At 42.6% G+C, this 20978-nt stretch overlaps 2 protein-coding genes across 3 annotated transcripts; both read right to left on the reverse strand.

Annotated features, from left to right (window-relative positions):
• Positions 1-5779: 5779 nt before the first annotated feature.
• LOC100194274 (uncharacterized) lies at positions 5780-7852 on the reverse strand. Of its 2 annotated transcripts, NM_001330362.1 has the most exons (8): positions 7790-7844; positions 7467-7706; positions 7154-7303; positions 6958-7023; positions 6778-6846; positions 6563-6655; positions 6292-6474; positions 5780-6173 (listed from the first exon to the last, which is right to left on the reverse strand). In NM_001330362.1, the coding sequence occupies exons 2-8, from the start codon at positions 7695-7697 to the stop codon at positions 6078-6080; spliced, it is 888 nt and encodes a 295-aa protein (NP_001317291.1). In that variant the 5' UTR covers positions 7698-7706; positions 7790-7844; the 3' UTR covers positions 5780-6077. The 2 variants fall into 2 exon arrangements, with proteins under 2 accessions (NP_001317291.1, NP_001132785.1); NM_001139313.1 differs by having other exon boundaries at positions 7467-7852.
• An 8246-nt stretch (positions 7853-16098) lies between these two features.
• On the reverse strand, positions 16099-18131 carry LOC103649202 (uncharacterized). The gene is made up of 9 exons (XM_020549107.2): positions 18009-18131; positions 17840-17914; positions 17688-17741; positions 17507-17593; positions 17295-17425; positions 17046-17226; positions 16834-16959; positions 16325-16702; positions 16099-16239 (listed from the first exon to the last, which is right to left on the reverse strand). Exons 1-9 carry the CDS (start codon positions 18117-18119, stop codon positions 16099-16101), a joined length of 1284 nt encoding a protein of 427 aa, XP_020404696.1. The 5' UTR covers positions 18120-18131.
• Positions 18132-20978: the final 2847 nt, after the last annotated feature.

Consider the following 20978-nt stretch of genomic DNA (forward strand, 5'->3'; position numbering starts at 1 on the left):
ATCTACATATTGCTTTAACTGATCTCCTCGTTGATCCATGAAAGTCGTAAGAGATAGATCTGGAGTACTTACAGCGGGACCCTGCAGTGGAGGTAGGAGAGATTCCATATCGATCTCCCCTTGACGGACGATCTTCTGGTGGCGATCCACCGTGAAGTGTGACAAGTACTTGTCCGCCGCCTCCTTGCGCCGTTCGGAGAGTTTATGCAGCAGTTCCACCTCTTCCTTGTCGCGTTGTTCGTTCCATTGCCGCATCACCTCCTTCTCATCGCGCATTACGAGGTCTTCAAAGGGCCTTTGGTCATCAGCCGGGAGCGCCTCCATGGCCGGCTTGATGATGTTGGTAGTGGAGATCTTGGTGTGATCCTTCGAACCGGCCATTTATGGGCCGATTTTTAGCAGATCTAGACACCTATTCCCCAGCGGAATCGCCAAAAAGTATGTTGACGCTTTTTTGGAGCGCCAAATACTCAAGAAGAACCGGCGGCGGTGCTCTCTGGTCAGGCGCGGACGGTCCGCGGCCTAGGGCCGGACGGTCCGCGACCTGGCGCAGGGGCTAGGTTTTCCTGCCTGACGGCCGGACGGTCCGCGCCCTGGGGCCGGACGGTCCGCGCGTGTGCAGGGGCCGCGGAAGATCGCCGGCGGCGCCTGGATCTCGCTCCCGGGAGGGACCCCGTCGGGGAGGAGAGATCCTAGGGGTTGTCTAGGCTCGGGCCGGCCGACCTAGACTCCTCTAATCGGCGTAGAGTCGAAGAGAGGCAGAGAATTTGAGGATTGGAATACTAAACTAGGGCTAAACTAGAACTACTCCTAATTGTACTGGAAATAAATGCGAATAGAAGTTGTATTGATTCGATTGTTGGGGGTTTAATCGGCCGTAGCCCTTCATCTATATAAAGGGGGAGGTCTGGATCCGTTTCCAACTGTTTCCCGAGTTAATCCCGCGGTTTTAGGTAACAAATCCCGCGAGAAACTAGGAACCCTAACTGACTCTGCGCGCGCGCGGACCGTCCGCGCCACCACCGCGGACAGTCCGGACCGCGGACCGTCCGGCCTCAGGGCCGGACCGTCCGCCAGGCTCATTTTAGCCTCCAACATATGCCCCCCTGCCTTTTGGTGCAGTTTGACGAACCAAAAGCATATGAACTAAACCTGATGTAAGTCATCGGCTTTTCAAAATAGAGATCATTCAATAAAGCACCAATGTATAAAGGCCGTTTTGGATTGTATCTTTCTCGGCCATGACCATTTGATCAATGGATCAAAATGAATAGAATGGAGGTGCCCCCCAGCCTGGATAGACAAAGGGACTATACATGTACCATGGATTCATCGTCATGTCATTCCATGTTTGAACAGGATAATATACCGACGATGAGTAAATAGGTGGAAAGTACCCTGGTCTCATAGAATGAATAGGCGATGCTTGTTGTGTCGCCTTTCGGGTCGTTTTGTTTGACCGTTTTGTTTTAGCAGGTGACCGGGGTTTCTTTGTTGACCGATCACGTGGAACAATCTTTTTGCTAGTATTTTTGGAGAGCAACTGATCAAAAGTAGGATCGGCTTTGATCAGCCGATTATATGTGCTTTGACCTTGCGTCTTTTTCCTTGCTTTGTGTAGAGGTTGACGCCTTTGGTCATAGGTGGACTGTCCGGCTGAGTTAGCCGGACCGTTTGTCTGAGCACCGGATTGTCCGCACGTAGGTGCCGGACCATCTACGATGCTGGGGCTAGGCTGATGTGTTTGGTTTATTAACTGTGCCTGCCCCCCGGCGTCTTCGGACCTTTTAGCCTTCTCGTCCGAAGCCTTTCGAGCAATCTCCTTTTGTGATATATCTGACATGCGAGAATTGCTGATGACGATGCCCTTACCTTTGCCTTTATCAGCCATTTCGGGCCGAACCAAGACCTTTTTGCATGTGAGTTCTATTGTATTAACAGGAAAGGGTTGTGTGTCTACTTGCATCTCCTGAAAAGCCAATCGACCCTCATTTATGGCCGATTGTATCTGTCGACGAAAAACATTACAATCATTGGTGGCATGAGAAAAGGAATTATGCCACTTACAATAAGCACGTCTCTTTAATTCATCAGGAGGAGGAATAGTATGAGTTAATTTAATGTTGCCGTTTTTCAGTAACTCGTCAAATATTTTATCGCATTTGGCAACATTAAAAGTAAACTTAACTTCCTCTTGTCGATTCTTTCGAATCGACTGTAAAGCAGAACACGCTGAAGGTTTAGCCTGTCCTGGCCAAACCAGTTCGGCGGTGTATACATCTGTGGATTCATCGTCCGAATTATCGTATCCCACTAAATGCATCTTATGGCTAGCCGATTTTGATGTTTCCTTACTTCGGCTTTCACAGGTCATAGCCCGCTGGTGTAAGTGCACTAATGAAAAGAATTGGGTGCCATCTAATTTTTCTTTTAAGTAGGGTCGCAACCCATTGAAAGCTAGCCCTGTCAGTTGTTTTTCTGCGACATGAATCTGAAAGCATCGGTTTCTAGTGTCCCGGAATCTCCGGATATAGTCATTAACCGATTCTTCAGGCCCCTGTCGGACTGAAGCTAAGTCAGCCAATTCTAACTCATGTTCTCCTGAGAAGAAGTGTTCATGAAATTTCTGTTCTAATTCTTCCCAAGAGTTAATAGAGTTTGGTGGCAAAGCTGCGTACCATGCAAATGCAGTATCAGTAAGGGACAACGAGAATAAACGAACGCGGTAGGCTTCCCCATCAGCCAATTCTCCCAAGTGTGCTATGAATTGGCTTATATGTTCGTGTGTGCTTTTCCCACTTTCACCAGAAAACTTAGAGAAGTCTGGTATTCTAGTTCCCTGTGGGTATGGCACGGTGTCGAATCGGTGGCTATAAGGCTTCCGATACGATTGCCCTGTACCTGACACACTAACACCGAGTTTGTCCCTGAACATCCCGGCTACCTCATCTCTGACCCTCTCTGCCATGTCTGGCGACCATCCATTGAGTTTGTGGGTGGAGATTTCAGGTTGCCTGACATTACTTTGTCGGCTTTCCTCCCAGGTATGTTTGAGGTGTGTGTTAGGTGTCCTATTAATGTCACCAGCTCCTGCCCTATACCCCTCAGGCTTTCTTGTGGCCGAATAGTATTCAGCCCTATGTCCATGAGGTGGTATGGCATGATTATAATGTGTTGCTGGTGGGGCACCATAATGTTGTTGCGATGAATGTGGGAACTGTGCGTATTGCGCAGCTCTCGGCTCTGCGTATGCATATCCGGATGGTCCGGCGTAAGAGGCCGAATGGTCTGCGACCTGGCCAAATGGTCTGAAGGTATATCCGGATTGTCCAGCCGTATATGGTGCTACGTGGGTAGTCTCGTACCCAGACCGTCTGTCGTAAAGAACTGGACGGTCCGCGATCGGGCCGAATGGTCCAGGGCTGTACCCGGATGGATCGGCCATATAAGGCGTGACTTGGGCAGTCTGCGCATGGATTCGTGTAGAGTCGGATGGTCCAGCGTAATACGTCGGCCGGTTCATGCCATATCCGGACGGTCCGGCGTAAGATGGCGGACGGTCCGCAACATATCCGGACGGTCCGGCGTGATGCACCGGACGGTCCGTGATGGGGCCGAAGTGTTCAGGGTTGTATCCTGATGGTCCGGCCATGTACGGTGCGACCTGAGTGTTTTGTGTGCGGGCCTGCATCTGGTCGGACGGTCCGGCGAAATACGCCGGACGGTCCGCGGTATAACCGGACTGTCTGAGATGATGCTCGGACGGTCCGGTCGCGTCCAGTACCTGCCGCGTGCCTAGTGGTTGCGGCTGTGATGGTGGCACGAAAACGTGCATCGGCATACCATATGATGGTTGGGTCAAAGGTGACCCGTTTATAGCCGATGTGTTTGACGTGGGTGGCACTGTATTAGACTCTCGCGATGGAAAATTAGGAGCAGCTGATTTCTCGTATGCACGTAAATGCATTTTAATAGATTCATCTACATATTGCTTTAACTGATCTCCTCGTTGATCCATGAAAGTCGTAAGAGATAGATCTGGAGTACTTACAGCGGGACCCTGCAGTGGAGGTAGGAGAGATTCCATATCGATCTCCCCTTGACGGACGATCTTCTGGTGGCGATCCACCGTGAAGTGTGACAAGTACTTGTCCGCCGCCTCCTTGCGCCGTTCGGAGAGTTTATGCAGCAGTTCCGCCTCTTCCTTGTCGCGTTGTTCGTTCCATTGCCGCATCACCTCCTTCTCATCGCGCATTACGAGGTTGGGGGTTTAATCGGCCGTAGCCCTTCATCTATATAAAGGGGAGGTCTGAATCCGTTTCCAACTGTTTCCCGAGTTAATCCCGCGGTTTTAGGTAACAAATCCCGCGAGAAACTAGGAACCCTAACTGACTCTGCGCGCGCGCGGACCGTCCGCGCCACCACCGCGGACATTCCAGACCGCGGACCGTCCGGCCTCAGGGCCGGACCGTCCGCCAGGCTCATTTTAGCCTCCAACACGTCGCCATCGCTCCCTGCTCGTCGACATCATTCGGGGACACGCAACAACGGCCTGTAGCGTCACTTCCGTCGACGCACTACTCCCGATCCGTAGGGGTCTCCATCGATCGAATCCGTCGGCGTCGATTCGATCCCGCCGCGCGTTACACCGTGTCAGCCTCGTTCAATCATTCCGGCACGGGGCCGGCGGGGGTCCGGGCGGAGGTGGCGACGGGCGTCGTGTCCTGCCTCGCTGCGTCCCCGTCGTCGCCGTGTCGGGCGGTCGGGGTGCCGAGTTGACGTGCTAGGTGTGGCGACCGCGCGCGAGTAGTGCCAGCTGATTGGACGGCCGTGGGGATTATTCGCACGTCCATGCCTCAGATATTCAAATGGTATTTGATTTAGAGAGTGTTTGGTTGCTCCTGCTAAAGTTTAGCTCGGGTCACATCAAACGTTTGACTTTTAAATAGGAGTATGAAATATAGACCCAACCAACTGGACTAGATTCGTCTCGTCTTTTAATCTTCGACTGACAAATTAGTTTTATAATCCGACTACATTTAATACCCAGAACGGAGGTTCAAACATTTGATGGGACAGAGGCTAAATTTTAGCGGGTGTAACCAAACACCCCCTTAGAGTGCGTTTGGTAGAATGGAACAATTTCATTCAATTTTTTTAGAATGAGACCAATCTATTTTTTGTTTGGCAAGCAGAACAAAGTCAATCTATTTTTTGTTCGATTAAAGAGTATAGAGCGGAGCCGTTTCATTCTTTGTTTGGTTAGAGAGACATATGAGTGTAGACGGGAGAAGAGAAAGGAGAGCGTTCGCATCCGACCATTTTGGTGGAGCAGGAACAATCCAAATATTTATGGTAAATTTTTATATAGACTATAAGAGTCGTTCCGCTTTTTTTTGGAAACTAAACATAAAAAAAAAGTAGAATGAAACCGATCTCCTCCACCCATCAACGGACGTGGTTGAAGGCTTCGCGGACGATGGCGGTACGGTGGATCAGAACGAACGGCGTGCGTCTCCTCGCCTCCTTCAGTCCAGACTCCAGAGTGGTCATGCAAATTGTTCTAAAGGTACGGCGCCAATCTGAAGAGGAAATGAATCAGGGCTCAGCCAACTTATTGTCCGTGCAGTGCAGGGACCAGTACACAGACATTTACTCCTCCTCGCTACCCAGTACTACACTTTTTCCAGAGCCTAGTAGGTTCAAAAGGGTCCGGAACATTTGACGGTCGAGCAAACAAAATGCTTCCCATTTTCCAATACCGTAAACATCTGAAGTTCAGGAAGCACAGATTAACATTGTGTATGAACAAATGATTTTCCAGAGCCTAGATGAAGCGATGGCGACAGAGACCTCAAATCTAACAGCTAAATAATGCTATTGCAAGCTACTGCATGCCCCGTCCCGTTACGGCCACCAGACAAGGGGATGGACTACGTGCGTCGTCCAACATCACAGACTCATCCGGCGACACACACGCTTCCCAAATAGATCATATATCCTCCCAGCCAGCATCATCTCCTCCGTCCTGCAAGTTTGCTTGCTGCATTACCTGTCGTCTTCTCATCACCCTCGCCCTACTGGAAAGAGCACATGTGGTTACTGAACACCACTTGGTTGAACAGCTCTGGCCTTGGCCCACCTACTGTTTGCGCCATGTAGCCGCCGCCGTCCTGGAGATATATATCGTGCAGACTAATCACGATCACGATACAGTCGATATTCTGGAGCTGAACCCTGGACGACGACCATGTGCTACAGTGGTAGAGGGCAAGGAAACAGAAGGCAGACCTGCGGGAAAGAGATGCTGGCGCCGCCGCCGCCGCCATCGCCGTGGAGCTCGTAGGACCGGGGGGAGGAGGCAGAGGCGGTGGCGTGCGTACTGTCCGCGATAGCCTCGAATGGAGGTCTGCTCAGGGCAGAGCTAGGCACCGCAAGCGCCTCGTGGTGGAGCTGGAGCATCCCTTCGATTTTCTGAAACGCGTGGATTGCAGGTTTCCTGTGATTCGTGAACGCCATGGCGACAGGGGATGGAAGAGACATAGTATGTATGGTTGCGTACTTGAGTAGTATGGTCAGTGCTGAAAGCGTCAGTAGTGTCCATGCCAAAGCCATACAGCACAGGGCTCAGTGAAGCGATCTTCATGGAAAGGAACTGCAATGCAACGACGCGCCCAAGAAGCAAGCGGACTTTCCAGTTAGTTACAGCTTTCTAATCTCAACATGTGTCGTAATTTATTTATTTATTTATTTGCCCAGTGTATCTATCACTATCACCTCGACTTGGTTCTGCAAGGACTGCACGTAGTTGATGATCTCGTCCAAAACGAGGGCTTTTCCAGTGACCTGCATTATTAAAAAAAAGAGAGAAGGTAATTCCCCTCTGAAAGTTAGTGCCATGCGTTTTGAGATGCAAATTAAAGAGCGGAGCGGTGCATTTGAGTAGATTTGAGGGACCTTATCACAGCCAGGGACCAGGGCCTGCAGCACCCTCATCCTCTCGCTGATCCTCTCCCTCCTCACCTGAAGGAAATGGCAGCAGAACAGATGATGAGCAAAAAGGTTGCGGCCCAAACAACCACGAAGTCAACAGCAAGATGGCGGTGGGTGAAAATACGCAGGCGATGCTGCACACTAGTATAGTAGTATGTACCCTCTCCGCAAGGCTGTGGCTGTCCGTGGCTTGCCCTCTCCTTGCCCTGACGTGTATGTACCCCTTGGGCTCCTCCTCCTCGTCTACCTCCTTGCTGCTTCTGCCTCTTTTCCCTCCCCTATTCTTGGTGCTTCCCTTCGAGCTCGAGTCCTGCTTGTTCAGTTCACGAAACCAAACTCTATCAAGGACTGTAATCCTCTGTTTTTTAGAGGTTGTGAAAACGTTCTCTCTCTTTCTTGAGCCGCTGGAACATTGTTCTGTTCTCACATGCACCAGAGCTTAATCTTGTGGTGTGAACCGAAAACCACAGTACCTTGGAGTGCGCAGAGCTGAAGCTGAAGCTGGCGCTGGCGCTGGCGCTGTCTTCCCTGGGCTTCGTCGGGGCCTTCCTACCGCCAGAATCAGCGCCTCCGCCTCGTGGGGAGGTGTCGAGAACACCGGACGAGGTCTCTAGCGAGGCTGAGTCTGCCGTGGCTGCACCTGCGCCATTGCAGAACAGGAAGCTCGGCGCGCCATGGGAGGCGCCGGCTACGCCGTGCTCCATCTGCGCGAGCTGTGGGAATAAGCTTGCCATTTGTCAACCAGCAGCGCCTGCGGTATGCTATGCTATGCTATGCTACGCTACGCTATCCTCACCGCCCGCGTGCCGACGCCTTTTCAGTGTAGTAGTTTTCTTGGCAAGGAGGAGTTCATCAGAAGCAACAACAGCATGGAGTTCAATGGCGACCTGCAGCCATTGGCTTATATACACGAGCGAGCAGGTGAGCAGCTGAGGCCGGGGAGGGGGAGACGGCGGAGGAATGAGAGAGCGAGATGATAAGACCAAATCGTTACTTCTCCATTAATTGATATATTGGCAGTGGTAAGGAAGGGCCCCGGTGTCCCTTGGTGTATTATATTGTTCTAGTAATAGGATGAGCGAAACGACTGAAGAAATGTCCATCAGCAGTTCAGGATATGGTCATGTGGGTAGGGCCTGATCCTTTTTTTCCCACCCTTTCTGGTTCCTATTTTGTGCCCAAGTCTATTTGACAGACAAGTTGAGTGTGTAAAAAAAAACTTTTTGCGTGCCCCACTTTTGGCAGCAACGTTTTTGCAGTTACCAAACTAGCCCTAAACGGTTAAAGAACGCTTAAACTGCTAATTAAACAGAATAAATGATCGATTAATCAAACGAAAACGACGGCTATTAAGACGATCATATTTGGTCATAGTACTGTCATGGGGTGGTCTGCAGGCAACAGAAGAAGGTTACGGGATTTTGTGGAAGTTGAGGATGGATAGAAAGTTAATTAAATTTACCTGCAGCACCACGTACTGGTCCTGATGATTCTGAATCCTGATCCTGGTCCTGGGCCGTCATAATGGAGGAACTGAAACCCGATTGACGACTGAGACTGAGAGAAAGGGCTGCATGCGCTCCTGGTTTCTGAGCGCCTTCCAGCCCCCCCCCCCCCCCCCCCCCCTGCCTGCAACATCACCTACAAAGTGGCTGCGTCATTAACTGCTGCACATGTAAAGAAAAAAAACCATGTGACGCTGACAGTAAAGATACTAGCTAGTAGTAACCATCAGAGTGGCACAAGGGATCTTCCTGTCCTGGCGATGGTCATCAGGACGTACGGGCTTTTGAGCGGCTGCGCCTGCACTGCACGCATGCATGCATGCGGACGCTGGCTTGGACGGTCGTCCACGACGATCGATGCATGTCAGTCTACGGCCTTTCATGTTTTTTACTGCTACATCGCAAACCTTGGTCTTGTTTTTCCATACTTCCAGTGACGAGTTACTCCGATTAGCTATACCTCTAAATTTAGGACAGTTACTCCGATATCTATCTAAACATCTAAATTTAGGATATACTATATAGCATGGTTTTAAATAACGGGTTAAAGGATTTAGCGGCGTGCTTCTCAAAAGTGCAAATAGCAGGCTATATCGAAATATAGCAATCTAGATGAGGCTATATCGCATAGCTTTTTCTTGTTAAAACAGCTATAGCGGGCTATAGCGAAAGCTATAACTGGTTATTTAAAACTCTGTTATATAGTTTGATAAAGTATACGTAGATGGGATATAGTTTCATGCGCAGTCATTTTCAAAATTTCTAAGTACGAGTAACAGAAGCGGTCCACGTGAACAGTAGCAGCTACCTTGTGCTGCATGTTCTGATCGTCCACGTGAACACATCGCTTGTCCCGGTGACCAAGAACTATGATAGTGATCACTCCGATCCCCTCGAGCAATCAAAAGCTTACCAGCTGAATGCCGCATAGCCACGACGTCCTCCTTTGTCCCCTGTCCCTGCTTAACATACGGGTCCTCGTGGACCAGGACGGCATATATATACTTGTATCCGTTTGAAAATAAATACTCTCTCCATCCTAGAATATACTTCGTTTTAGATTAATTATATATTTATTAAGTAACATATGAACGTAGTTTGGATTTATGTCTATGTTCATTCTCATTTGAATGAACGTGGAACGAGAAAAAATTGAGCTAGAAAGAACTATATTTTGAAACCAAAGAAGTATTGTTTTAACCTTCTATACTTGTTTTAAGATAAGTGTTATCCTTATTTTCTAATATGATGATCTGTTGTATCTCTATGTTTCTGCTTCTCGTTTTCTGTGTGAACTGTATCTTTTTGTCATTTTTTTTAATCCTCGTGTTCATTAGATAAAACGTCACTTATTGTAAGACGGAGGTAAGGGCCATGCAATGCATGGTCGATCAATTAGATCGACGAAGGCAGACGCATATGGATCGCTGCATGCTGCATGTTGGGCGCTGCACTGCTGCTGCAAAAAGGTCGCCCGGTCCGGCCCCCCCTGTTTCTTCGGCATGCATGGGCAGCTTTGCAGATTGATGCAGCTATATATACGGTTCTCGATCGATCGATCGATCTGAACATTGGCGTAGCTAGCAGCTAGGCTAGCTGTTCGATCACACTCGAGCTTGCCGCATCGGTATCGGTACGTACGGTTCTTTCAGTTTTGACCCTGAATACGAGAACTAATCTCTGGCTTTCTGCGAATTAGGCGATCGTGCACGGTACTGCTGATTATACTGTTTCTACTAAGGTGTGTTTGGTTGATAAGTGAAAGAAAATGGAACCACTCCATTCTAAAATTTTTGGACGTTTGGTTTTCAACAAAAGAGCAGCGATTCCTGGAATTTCCATATATATGAGAATTTATCATAAATAGTTGGGACACTCTCACTTCGTAAAAACGATCGGATGCAAACCCTAAACCTTAAGCGCTCTCCCGGATATGAGCGCTCTCCTCCCTCTCTTTCACACCACAGGCATATGACTCTCCAACCAAACAAAAAACGGAACAACTTCAATCTATTCTACTCTTCAACCAAACAAAAAAAATGAAGTGGCTCCATTCTGCTTATCAAACACAAAATGGAACGTCTGCATTATTAGAAACGGAAATGGAGCAGCTCCATTCTATTTAACTCTCGAACCAAACACACCCAAAGAACTAGCAGGGCACGAGTCAGCTAGCTATGGGCCTATTTGGGTCAGCTATTTTTCGAGGAGCTTTTCTGAGAATCTGGTTGTGAGGAAAATCTAACTGTAGAGAGAATCTGATTATCATGTCGATTACGTGCAAAGAACGATAGAAGAGTTCATAGGTTTTAGGATGTAGAAAGTGACAGTTTCCTACTATATCAACGACACGGCCGATTCTATGTTTACATTGATTTTGGACGATTTTGACTAAAACGATTTTTATAGAAACGGGCTCAAAAACCAAGTGTTTGATAGTCTGCAGCAGTTTCAGGTGGCCAAAAGCTGAAAAAGGCTAAAACAAATGGGTGATATATATACAGAGAGCATAATCTATTCTGGGGCCGCTTTAACCCTAGTGGCTTACTACGATAATTATCATCATCATGATCTACAGTAGCGTGTTGGTCTTAGTTACCAAATTTATAGCATGTAAGTATATATATATATATATATATATATATATATATATATATATATATATATATATATATATATATATATATATATATATATATATATATATAGGGCAAGTATAACGGGAGCCTAGGGCTTCGGATATTATAGGAAGCCCAGGTCGGTTCTCGGTCTGGCCGATGCAACAGGCGCGCCTGTGTTTTAACGTGGGGCTGAGAGGCGGCATGCAGGTTAGACGGCGCCGTGACGCGGTTGTTTGCATGGTAAGGGAATTGCGCGGAATTAAAGGGAATATATGCCACATGCAAACGTGATTATGGGGATACGTGGGCGCGTAAATTATGGATCTTGCATGGTAAGTAATGTGCAGAAGGTAAAAAACATGAAGCATAAGATGTTGAAAGATATGGCATAAAACCGAAGCGGCATAATATATACATAAACATTATATACCGAACGGCGTAAAACGTTGTTTCATTGTGCGTAAATTTTATATTATGAAATTTAGTTTGACAAAGACGTCGCCATAATATCGGGGCGGTTTCGGAAATAATGGGGAGACCCTGTAAACGTGGATGCGGTTACTTTAATAGTATACGAGATTTACTTTCATTCGGAAAAAAGACCACTAAGCCTGCATAACATATCGGAGTTGGAGATGGCCGGCTCTGGAGGGTCGCCGGCGATGGAAGGAGATGGCGTTCGTCTTGATACAGAGACAGAGGGAGGAGTTAGTGGTAACTCATTGGTGACACCACCGCCTGCTCTAATGGGTCCTGATATCGCCGAGATGAGCATAGGGGAAGAAGGAGAACAAAGGGTTCGACCTCCTATGTCCAATATTAGCTCCAGGGAGATGGATACGCCACAGATACTGCGTTCACATGTAAGTCCAGTCGCTGTATTTGATTATCGATTGATTATATTGTTGTGAACATATTCAATGGTACAAACAACAATGACACTGAAATAGCAGGCAAAAAACATTGATCCAACTATAGTGCCAACAGTAGGGATGACTTTCAAGGATGTTGATGATGCATATAAATTCTATAAAAGATATGCATATGAAGTTGGATTTCCACTGAAGAAATACAAAGAGAAGACATTCAGTAAGTGGATAAATTGTTCACGTGAAGGTAAAAGTGCAGCAAAATCAAATGATACACCTAGGATGAGGAATAGATCATCGGGGCGTACACAATGCAAAGCTGGAATAAAATTAAAAAAAATATATGATGATGAAAAAAATGGTTGTAGCTACAAAAATTGAACTGGTAAACTTGGAGCATAACCATGAGTTCATAACTGACGAAGCAGAAAAACAACATTTACGTTGCAACAAAATTAGGGATGCTGAGTACATAAATTTTGTGGGTGCAATGCATGATAGCCGAGTGCCGCAGCATTGCATAGTTGATTTCATATCAGAAATGCATGATGGGCCGGAGAACGTACCTGTAACTGCTCAAGATCTGAAAATATGTAAGCAATACTTTTTTGTTACATGTGTATATATCAATAGACAGGAATTTTACTATAGTAAATGTATGTGTAACAATTTGTTGTTCAAACAAATGTAGGAGGGCAGCCAGGAGAAGAGAAAATTGCTCAAATGATGTAGCCAAACTTTTGGCTTTCTTTAGAGAATGCAAAAAACAGAATGCACATTTTTTTTGTGATTTCCAGCTAGACGATGATGGGAAAATAGTTAGTATTTTTTGGTCACACGCAAGCATGCAGGGGGAATACGCAGATTATGGTGATGCTGTGACATTTGATACAACACACAAGACAAATATATATGATAAACCACTGGGCATGTTTGTTGGAGCTAACAGCCATCTGCAGTGTACAGTGTTTGGATTTGTTTTGTTGGGAGATGAAACAATACAGACTTTTGAATGGGCTTTCAATTCATTCAAAACATGTATGGGAGGCGAGGGTCCAAGAGTTATGCTTACAGGTATGTGATATATAAATTTGTTATGCAAAACAATGAATTAATTTATTGTGAAAATAACTGAATAATCTGTGAACAATTACAGATCAAGATCCTGCAATGCCAATTGCTCTGAGAACTGTATTTCCAGAAACAGTTCACAGACTGTGCTTATGGCATGTACAGAACAGATTTATGTCATTCCTGAATGAGATATATGCCAGGTTTGCTGTTAAGGATTTTAAAACAACATTCCAGTCTATTATACATCATCCATTAACTCCTCATGAGTTTGAATGTGCCTGGGTAATGATGCTAGAGGAGTTCAATCTTCATGAAGATATAACTCTACGCAAATTATATGAAATAAGAAAAGAATGGATACCTGCATTTTTTAAAAAATGACTTCTGTGGGGTAATGGTATCTACACAACGAAGTGAGAGCATGAACAGATTAGTGAAGCAATCACATGTAGATGCGAACACCCCACTGCATGAGTTCGCTAAACAAATGATGAAAATGTTGCACAGCAGGAAAATGAAAGAATCAAAGGAGGCATTGGTGAGCAAGGTATGTCGTGCTTGTTAGCATTAATGGTTTGCATATAATTATGTAATTAAGTTGTTTAATTATGATAATAATGTGTTATAGGGACCAAGGACAACAGATACATTATATAGGTTCGAAGTGAGAGTCTCTAGAGCATACACCAGAGCTGTTATGAATAGATTCGAGGAATCAATGAAATACGCCACTGCATACAAAATATTAAAGGACCCAGACGGATGTGATAATGAATGGATCGTACAACATACAAAACGGTCTAATAAAATTGTGTGGGGACAACATCAATTCAAGATATCAGCAGACATAGAAGCTGGGGAGTATACATGCGAGTGCAAACAGTGGGAACATACAGGTTTGTACGTATTATGTTGGTTAGCATAATAAATTTGCATACTAGATAATTTGATGATTGAAGCACAATTAATGTATATTTTTGAAATAATGGTTCGTTATCATGTTTTCAGGTCTATTGTGTGTTCATCTTTTAAGAGCCTTCATGCATCTTCAAGTTGAAAAGATACCTTCAAAGTATATATTGCAAAGGTACACTGTCTCATCAAGAAAAGATGTTCCGTTTGAAAGAATTGATAAGAGCTTCAGGGGGAAGGATGGAGTTACTAAATCATACAGACAGAAAATGTTGTTAACGAAAACTATGAAAGTAGTTCGTCAGGCGTGTATGTCAAAAGCAGGGTACGATAAGGCGATGGATGTGTTGGATGAGCTCGATGTCGTTCTAAGCCGTTTGGAGCCAGATATTGGATGTAATGAGTCAACAGATGTTAGTGATAATGAGGAAGACAAGGTAATAATATTGCAGATGTTTTAGTGTTATACTATTTGTAATATAAATTATGCATAAGTAACATGTTATTTTGTACCAGGAAGAAGAGTTGAATAAAAGTAATGCTAGCGATGGGATGGAAGATGACAATACAGTTACATGTCATGATAAGGTATGTAAAAGATATATTTTAAGCTTGCATGAAGTAGTGTATATAATGCATATATAATATCAATGTAATAAGCAAATAATATTTTGTAGGATTCGCATAACACCAGGACTGGATGTGAACATGCATTAACAATAATAACAACTGGTAACCAGGTACATATTAAAATAATATTGTTTATTTGTATAAATTGAAAATATAATTTTATGCTGCATGTAAATGTTGATGTATTTGGGTTGGGCTTTAAAGGAGGACAACATGAGATTTTCACATGAGGTTGGTGATACAAGTTCTCCGTATCACGTAGCACATGAACAATTGGAAAATATTGCTGCATCGTCAGAAGCTAAAAAGGTGAGCATTGATAAATGATTTTACTGATTGGTATAAATATATGTAAGTATGCATATACTAAATAGTAACGTCTATTATTGTGCAGAGGTTGAATTTTAATGTGGATGTTATAAATCTGAGTATGCCGGATCGCGCAAGACCAAAGGGACGGACAATAAAAAAATTCAGAAGAAAGGATTATGAGACTAGGTGCGAAAGGAGAGAAAAAGAAGAATAGGAGATGCCATTTGTGTGGAATAGCAGATGGGCATAACAGCAGAATATGTCTGTCTGTGGAAGAGAACAGGGCAAGGCTAGCAAAACTGTCTAATCGAAAGAGAGGACGGCCAGCTGGATCAAGACTAAACAATAAAACAACTGCTCCACAGTGGAATGAAACATTGACTGCAAAAAAACATCGTATTGATGAAGAAGTGGAAAATGAAGAAGCCGATGAGCATATGGATTTGGGCGAATAATTTGAAGTGTGACTAACGAGTGGTCGATTTAGAAGAAACTTGTAATATCACAATGACTTATGCTTTATTTTGTTCGAACTTCAGTAGTTTGCATGAAATGGTTATATAATGCGTAGATATGAAACTATTAAATGCTGCGTAAATATAGTCAAGTACACAAATTATGTAACTGAATATGCACAACAAATTGACATTGAACGTTTAGCGATCAGAAGGTCTGGACATTAATGTTATATAAAACTGTATACACTTAACAATAATAATCGAATGGAGTGCATACGTCGGTTTCACACTTCAAATACAACAAACATGATATAGCATAAACACTTGTGGAGATTAGCATAATTCGCGTAAAAAATGTAAAAAAAATGAACCTAGTGTATATAAAATAATGAAGTATATATTATGCATAAAACTTGAATATTGAAACAATATGATAATACAAAATAGCCAAACCTTGGAAGCAAAAAAAGATTAAGCAACTCACAAACTGGATATGAACTAACATAGAATTTGTTAACAGATAACATAAATAGCCATGCTGGCAACAATTATGTTTGACACACTTCAGATAAAGCTGTTGCGCAGTAGCATAGACATTAGCCACATTGAACATAAGTGGCACACAGAGTATCAAACACATTATGAGAGGCCTGACATAAGTGACTTAACAAGTAACATAAACAGTTTTGTTCATCCCACAGGGAATCATGATCAGGTATTCTATCTAAGTCTTGGCTTTCAAACAGCGGCGCCTCCTTGGAGAATACTTGAAAGGCAACAGTTCTGCAGGAAGGGGGGCAACCATGTTGTTGCGATGAAAGGTAAGGTAATGCAGAACAAAGGCACGTTGGTCCAATGGTTCATCCTGAAATAACCATAATATCAATTTTATGGTAGAATAAAATCTGGAGTAATATATGCAAGAATAGAAAACTAATTTAGTGACATACCGGAGTATAAAATTCTGATAAGTCACCATCATCAAAATCGTAGTAGCGGAGGAAGTTTGCAACAAAAAAACCACAATCATTTGACCCTGGTGTCATGGTTGGACAGTTGGGAAGAAGCCCAATCTTGTAGTTGCCAAACTTTGGTACAGTTGACTCAGGTCGAGCTTCATGTAAGGCAATGCTAAGTCTTCTCATTATGAGTCTGGACCAAGGTATCTTCGTTCCATTTATCATCATTTGATCATTATGGATTTGTTTCCATGTAGTGCCTCCAAGCAATGTACCATAAGGGTTTGAATCTAAGATGTCTATGCGACGACGTTCAAAATTGATTGCATAAAGGGTCCAGTGGCCTCGGCGTAGCATAGGAACCAGTATCTGTTAAATATATATGTAAAATTATGAATGATTTATACTATGCATATGAAACATTAAAACTAATACAACATAAAACTAGTAACCAAAAGTACACTATAACATTTGTACAAATGAAACTGATTAGAACTCACCAATTTAATCTGGTTTAGAACATCATCTGAAGGTAGGGTCGGTTCAAGATGTTCTTTAAGAAGGGTTGTTGTGAAGGGTTGTGGATTTGAACTGTGTTGTTCAAACTCCTCAATATTCAAAACGGTCTGGACAAATAAAATAACTTGATTGGTATTATATATTTATAAAGTAAGAGTTGCAATAAGATACAAAGTTGTGGAGAAACAATTACCCCAACGTTGACGTTCAGTATTAGAGTGTTGATTACAGAATCTGGATTGTATAAAACATCATCCTGACGAATACAGTCGATAAATCCCTGCATGAAAGTATTCTCAAGACATTTGTTGGGACCAAACGACTGGACAACATCAAGTACAGACCCTCCAAATCCTCCAAAATTAATGATAGACCTGGGGAAAAACTTTGATTTAAATCCTTCTAATTGTACTTAATTGGAATTTGAATAACGAATACATACATGCTCGGATCTAGTTGTCCTGACAAAATGAACTTAAGCAGGTTGCGAGCACAGTCTTCACGTGACACGTGGGGATGTTCAGCGACTGCGTCTTTACAGGAACTATCCTTTGCAACCAGGTCAGTAGTTGCCTAATATATGAATAAATGTTAGTAAACATTTGCATAAATATGTATGTCTTATTGTATAAATAAGAAAAAGATGAAAATTACAACATGTCTGACATCTGTCAACGGGGTTTTATCAAACAGAGGTGCACCAGATACAGGAGTATCATGTGTAACAGATTTTTGTCCTTCCTGTAACCAATAAATTTATTAATAAAAACGTAATGAAACATAGGGAAAAATTAATATTATATTAGCATAATATGATGAAGGTGTAAATACTTACACTATTTATTTTTGGTGTTAACTTAGGATCAGCAGGCTTGTCTGTTGTGGGAGCCTGGGAAGTTAAAAAAAAATAAAGCATGCATATATATTACTGTTACTTGCATATATTGTAACTGAAAGAATGATAATAATGATATAAGGAAGTCAAACATTAGATTTTGGAGTCTTGTCAAAAATAGGATCATCCATAGCTGTAGCTTTTTTGCAGACGTTCCCACTGACAATCTATAATGGAAACAACTGAGATTTGAATAAACGGTAACTTGTATGCAGAATAGAATATATGCATATTATATATAGTTTGTATGAGAAAACTTACATCATCTGATACTTTGATATGATCAGTAGGAACATGGCTTTCCTGATCATGTTGTTGTTTATCAGGTGTTGGAACAGTTGGTGTGGATACAGGATCATTTGTTGGAGGCATTGAGGTAGTGGGGGGGGGTTATCTACATTTGGAACATATAATAATATATTAGTTGTTACTGAATATAACAGCATTATAAATAGTGAACTTGATTAGTTTAAAAAAATAAACATAAATACTAAAACCTTGTGGCTGTGAATCGCGCTGCGTTGCAGCTCTCAAAACTTCATCTATCATTTCACCAAATGTTTCAGAGAGTTCAATCTGCTTCGAAACAATCATCTGATGGCTCGACTGTAGGGAGTCACAGTATTTATCCACCTCTTTGTCATGAGCATCAAACAATGATTGAAACATTGGACGCTGCTGGGAGGGCAAACATTGCAACTTGTGTCCAATCAAATTCTTGATACGAGGCACATATATGTTGAAAACGGCAGAAGCAGGCCGTTCTGGAGCAATGACGTAACACGTTTCTGAACGGCTACGAAACTGTATAAAAGCAAATAGATCAGTTAGCAGTGATAGTATTTTAACATATGCATAACAGGACAAAAAAATTGTTTGTGTCTAACCTCTGCATATCCGAATGGTTCACCAGTTTTACGGGGGGGGGGGGGGGGGGCGTCTGTCACCCCGAGCCAACTGTCTTATGGTCTCATTGTCAAAAAACTTAATGCGTGGAGTACCATATTTGTTATCCGAAGCAGCAGGGTGATGTAGGTGATCAAGATAGTAAATCTGTAAAAAAGGAATGCACAAATATATAAAATTAGTACATAACAAATATTTGCATACCATGTATATGCACAGTTAACAAGATAAAATTACTTACTAAAACAATGAGTGAGCATCCATATATTGTTGCTGTGATGTTAGTTTTGTTCCTTTTATGCCAACGTGCGGCAGCATCGCACAAATCCGTGTAAACTAGTTGACACCAGTCAATATCAGCCATTCGGGCCATGTTTGAAGTCATGAGCACCTCATTGTTTGTAATGCCCCAAGATGCAGAAGGAAACAGAAGTCGATTGAATAGAATGAGAAAAAAACATCTAATTGATAGCTCATCATCGTTGCCAAGCACTATCTTATCTTGAAGCTTGACAACATCAAATTCTTCTTTACAGACATTGAGATGACGTCTCAAATTAGCAGCAGCATCGATTTCACCGTACCAATCAGTAAACTCTCTACCTCCTCCGGCACATGGCAACCCCAAAATGAGATGAACCGTATCTTTTGTTATCTTAAGTTCTTTGCGAGCCCCTGGGCGTATGGTCATGTCATTTGGATCTAATTTGTCCATCAACCACCTGATAAGTGATCTGCTCTCCAATGCATCAGTTCGCAAATCAAATATGCTAGAAAATCCCAACCTAGCGACGGCATCACGCTGCCGATCGCTCATTATCCATGATGATACAATAACATCCAAGGGAATGCATCAGATATTCAATTTCTGGAAGCATAAATGAATATTCATTAATACAGAAAGTATATATATAGGTAGAACTAATGATACTATATTTATTACAGGCTTGTAAATAACTAGTCTAAAACACTAAAAAAAGTAAACACCATATTTGTTGATAATAATATGCATAAATGTAAAGTGGGGGAAAATTCAACATTGATTGGGCACCATGATTAACACATGAATAAACATAAAATATATACATATTACCTGTGATTTGACAGGAGACTTCTTTTTAGGAGAGTTTTTTTTGGCAATGATATTATACTTTGGGCTTCTTTTCACGGTCGGAACTTGAGGAGAAGGTACTTTTAACTTCTTTGAGCTGATTTGGTCTGGAGGAGAAGGTGATGCAGATCTGAATTGACGCTTTAACGATGGAGCATCCATGAAGTCGTCGTCAGAGAGAGCGGCTGGAGCAGGAGGTTGTCTTTTTAAACGACAAGCTAAAGCCTTTCTGCGAACACGATGGATTGGGGCTGGCTGAGGCTCATTCTGTTCCTGATTTTGAGGAATATCACCTTGGTGAGCTGAGCTGCTGGATCTTGTACGTCTGGAAATGTCAATTGAAAAAACCTCCTGACTGGATTCAATAGTTAATCTTTTTGGATTACTGGGCGGGCGATCAACAGACTTCATGACTAAATAATGAATAAATCTGTAGAAAAAGGAAGTTGTTTTTAAATACTTTGATTTATGCAAGAATATATGCCAGAAAAAAATTATTTTTACTATAACTATCTGAAATGCGTACTATATAGTGCTAAATGGAATTACATGACTTAAACTACCTTTTACATTTAGCTAAAATAAAAGCCTTTATGCATCAACTAACTATACAACATATTTTAATAACTGGTTCGTAGTAATAAAAACATTTAGCTCAAATAACATGAATATGTAAATAACATTTGCTTAAATAACAGTATCTGTATGTATTTATATATAATTAACAGGCGTGTAAACTAATTATGCAAGTAAATAGAACAATTCAAATATGCTTAATACCTGTTCACAAACTTGTGTATGAATGAGCATACACATTACTGCCAATATGCATATGTATCAAATCCAATGGGTATATTTTATATATAATAAAACAGATGTGTACACAAAATTATTTAATTGAATGGGCATAAAAAGTAATGAGGATATGCATATAAATGATATACAATAAGCATATCATTTATAATAAAACAAATGTTTAAACAAATGTATGTGAAACAAATCGTTGGAGTAAATGTGCATAAAGAATACTGACTATATGCATGTATAATAAAACAAATGTTTAAACAAATGACTCAAGTGATTGTGCATAAACAGTACTGACGATATGCATATATATCAAATACAAATAAGCATATTTGATAATAAAATATATGTGAAACAAATCATTAAAGTAAATGTGCATAAAGAGTACTGACTATATGCATATATAATAA

Source organism: Zea mays, chromosome 2, assembly GCF_902167145.1.
Source record: "Zea mays cultivar B73 chromosome 2, Zm-B73-REFERENCE-NAM-5.0, whole genome shotgun sequence".
Taxonomy (NCBI): domain Eukaryota; kingdom Viridiplantae; phylum Streptophyta; class Magnoliopsida; order Poales; family Poaceae; genus Zea; species Zea mays.